This window comes from Nannospalax galili, unplaced genomic scaffold (assembly GCF_000622305.1).
Source record: "Nannospalax galili isolate Female #2095 unplaced genomic scaffold, S.galili_v1.0 scaffold107, whole genome shotgun sequence".
Classification (NCBI taxonomy): Eukaryota; Metazoa; Chordata; class Mammalia; order Rodentia; family Spalacidae; genus Nannospalax; species Nannospalax galili.
The window spans coordinates 947,486-951,163 of NW_008358490.1; the positions used below are offsets into that span (position 1 = coordinate 947,486).

At 41.7% G+C, this 3,678-nt stretch overlaps 1 protein-coding gene across 2 annotated transcripts in view; it reads left to right on the plus strand.

Moving 5' to 3' along the window:
• Btbd7 (BTB domain containing 7) overlaps positions 1-3,678 on the plus strand; it is a 154,827-nt gene that overhangs the window by 138,844 nt on the left and 12,305 nt on the right. For both annotated transcript variants that reach the window (XM_029557962.1, XM_029557963.1), the window contains exon 7: positions 812-990. In XM_029557962.1, coding sequence (XP_029413822.1) covers positions 812-990 — 179 coding nt within the window. The remainder of the gene's footprint in view (positions 1-811; positions 991-3,678) is intronic.

Here is a 3,678-nt window from a genome sequence, read left to right on the forward strand (position 1 = left end):
TACACCCATGTCATGCAATGCCTCCAAAGGTCAGAAGAGGGTGTTGGATCCCCTGGAACTGGAGCTTCAGGCCATTGTTAACTGCCATGTAAGTGCTAGGAACCAAACCCAGGTCCTCTGCAAGGGTAGCCAGTGTGCTTAACCACTGAGACATCTCTCCAGCCACTGGTAAATATATTTTAAAGACATGAAATGTCCTGAAATTCTGAAGAGTATATGTGCAAGTAAAATTTTCTTTGTGCTGTAGATGAAAACAGTACAATTCATGAGCTGTTAGTATAATCAAGAGCCTTTCAGGCACAGAGAATTTTTAAAACCTTAAAAAACAATTAGCGCCGGGTGTGGTAGTGCATGCCTTTAATCCTAGCACTCAGGAGGCAGAGGCAGGCAGATCTCTGTGAGTTCAAGGCCAGCCTGGTCTACATAGTGAGTTCCAGGACAGTTTGGACTACAGGGAGACCCTGTCTCAAAAAGACCAAAAAAAAAAACCAAAAAACCAGTTAGCAGTAGCTGGGCATGGTGGTGCACACCTTTAGTCCCAGCACTGCAGAGATAGGCAGATCTCTAAGTTCAAGGCCAACCTATTCTACTTAGTGAGCTCCAGGCCAGCAGGGACTATAGGGAGACCCAAAAAGGCAAAAACAAAAAAAAAAACCCAGCAGCATAAATTGAACATTGCCAGGAAGTTTAAATACTATCCTAAAAAATATGAGAAGATTTTGGTACAAAGACATACTTTGTTCCATGTGCTTTCTGGGTATTCTTTTATGTAGCTCAGGACTTTTCCTAACACTGTTTTTTCTCCTTTCAGTTCCTCGTCTCCTCATTATGAAAGACATGGTGAGGCGCCTGCAGGAGCTGCGGCACACAGAGCAGGTGCAGAGAGCCTATGCACTGAATTGTGGCGAGGGTGCCACTGTCAGCTATGAGATCCAGATTCGAGTGCTGAGAGAATTTGGCCTTGCAGATGCTGCTGCAGAGCTCTTGCAGGTAGGACACAGTACTGAGCTGTAGAAAGGATGTTACCTTGAACATCAGCCAAGCACTGTGTTGCCCAAGGAGCCCTCGGCTACTGCTTTTTCTTCCTACTTGTTCTTTCACTACTCTGGTGTCTTTAATAGCCTGGGAGTTTCTCTTAGTGAAAGGCAGTGTGGTGGAGCACAGAACTGGCTCTGCTGCTTCCTAATCCATTAATTAGATCAAGTTAACTTAACCACAGGTTCTCTGTAATTAAGTAGTAGAGCTACATAGTGAGACCTTGTCTCAAAAAGAAAAATAAGAAAAGGAAAAATCTTACCCATACAGTAAATTGGTGTGAAGATAGTACATTTATGTAAAACACTTAAAGTTTCTAGGTTATAACAAGCATCCAGTAGGTGACTGCTATAGAATTCTATGCCAGGAGAGATAGCAAAGGAAATAGAAATTCCAAACCTCACTACTGTAGTTTAGTCATTGGATTTCCAGTTCGGCCTCCTGTCATGTCTTAGGGATCTTTGGGTTTGTTGTTTCTTCTCTCCTTTCCCTTATGAGGTTTTTGTTTTGTTTTGTTTTGTTTTTGCTCTTTTTGATACAGGGTCTCCCTGTAGACCCAGCTGTCCTGGAACTCACTATGTAGACCAGGCTGGACTCGAACGCACAGAGATCGCCTGCCTCTGCCTCCCAAGTGCTGGGATTAAAGGTGCTTACCACCACACCTGGCTAAAAATAAATAATATTTTTTAAGTAAATAAATGAATAAATTTATGGAAGTAAGCTTTCTGCACCTATCAAAATCTTCATCCAGCTTACTACTGCATAGTATATAAGAAATGATGCTACATAGTTGCTTCAGATGGCACACACATAGATGCTATGTCAGAAACTAGGGGAAGATCCTTGGTCACATGCCTTTCTTCCTGGTTTTGATGTTAGTCTTATTTTCTATGTTTTTTTTTTAGCAGTAGGATCATGCCCTAAGCGAGGATAAACAAAGGACTGCAGTCTGCTCTGCACCAGACTGATTTAAGAACACCACCACCAATGAGGTGTCTCTTAGCCCATTGCCAAGGGGTTTCTTTTAAAATAATTCATGTTGTTTTATTTTGGTTTTGGGGGGTTTTTTTTGTTTGTTTTTTGAGGGGGAGTTGTTTTCTTTTGAGACAGGGTCGATGAAAAGTGTACACCACCATGTCTGGCTTAGTCTTACTTTCTTAGCAGTGGAATTTTTCAGGTAGGTTTTGCTACTGGTTTGGCTTTGTCACATGATCTTGCTAAGCAACCTGAGCAGCTTTGCCTTAGGCTGCACACTGTCCCTAGGTACAGGAAGGTTTTGTTTGTTTGTTTTCTATTTTTTTTTGAGACAGGGTCGATGAAAAGTGTACACCACCATGTCTGGCTTAGTCTTACTTTCTTAGCAGTGGAATTTTTCAGGTAGGTTTTGCTACTGGTTTGGCTTTGTCACATGATCTTGCTAAGCAACCTGAGCAGCTTTGCCTTAGGCTGCACACTGTCCCTAGGTACAGGAAGGTTTTGTTTGTTTGTTTTCTATTTTTTTTTAATTATTTATTTAATAACCATATATAGAAGAAACATTTCATTACAACAGCATTGACACATTCCATAACAATTTCCAGAGATAAGATACATCTCTTTCAAAATTGGCTGTAAATTTTTAGGTTTACAGTTGAATTAATAGAGTTATACAATATTGAACTCAGTATAAACCCTATAAGACATTTTTCACATATACTAATTATTAAGGAGCAAATGTTTATGCTTTGAAGAGTTATTTTTTTTCTTTTTTATTTATTTGTATACCCGCTTCCAAGGTAGCACCTTCCCATAGCCTCCCTCCCCCCATTAGAGCCCTTATACTTGGATATCCCTCCTACTGTCTGCTGTGTTGTCAGCACCCCCAGCCACTCCCCACTACTTGCCCTTCTGGTGAATCTAGTCAGCCTATCTAGAGGTCTTTGTTTTAGGAGGGTCAGCTGTTCCTCATCTAGCAGTAATCAGTTGTCTATATTCCTTTGGATAAGATTGGGGTCTCCTGCTCATTTTCCCAGATCTATGATGGGTTACTATCTGGGAGTCCCTTTGGCCACTGTGGCCAACAACTTGATAGAGGGTATCTCCTATCTGGCATTGTTGCTTGTTATGTAGCCTTTAGCTATGCATATGGACTCTTATGCAATTATGTTAGCCCATTTAATCTTTGGTTATACTTTCCTTTTGGGTGTTTAAGGCCATACAGTTGGTCCAGATAAAACCGATTTATTTTTACTCTTAAGGTCGTTTGAGGATCTGTTCCTCAGGGGTCACATGGGCTTAGGAGGAGCCCCTGGCTCCTTTCTTTTACCAGTTCTACCTATGTGAAGATAAGTCAAAGGTCCTGCTCGACTGTGGTTGACTTTGCTTGGAAGCATGGAGGAAATGATTCCTCTGTGTTGACTCTCCTTTTCATAGACTGGACACTAGTTCAAGTCCATCTTGTGGGGTCTCCTCAGCCTCCTTGATCAAGAGGACAGGTGACCCACCACCATTATAGGACGTTTTAAGAGATGCTCATAGTCCCCTGGAACTAGTCGACCAAGGAGGGCAAGTAGTAAAAAGTGTCCTTTATGTCCCTCTGACCAGATTATCATAGACCTTAAAGTATGTCTGTTAAACACCCAAGAAGGTTAGTTCCACCAGTCT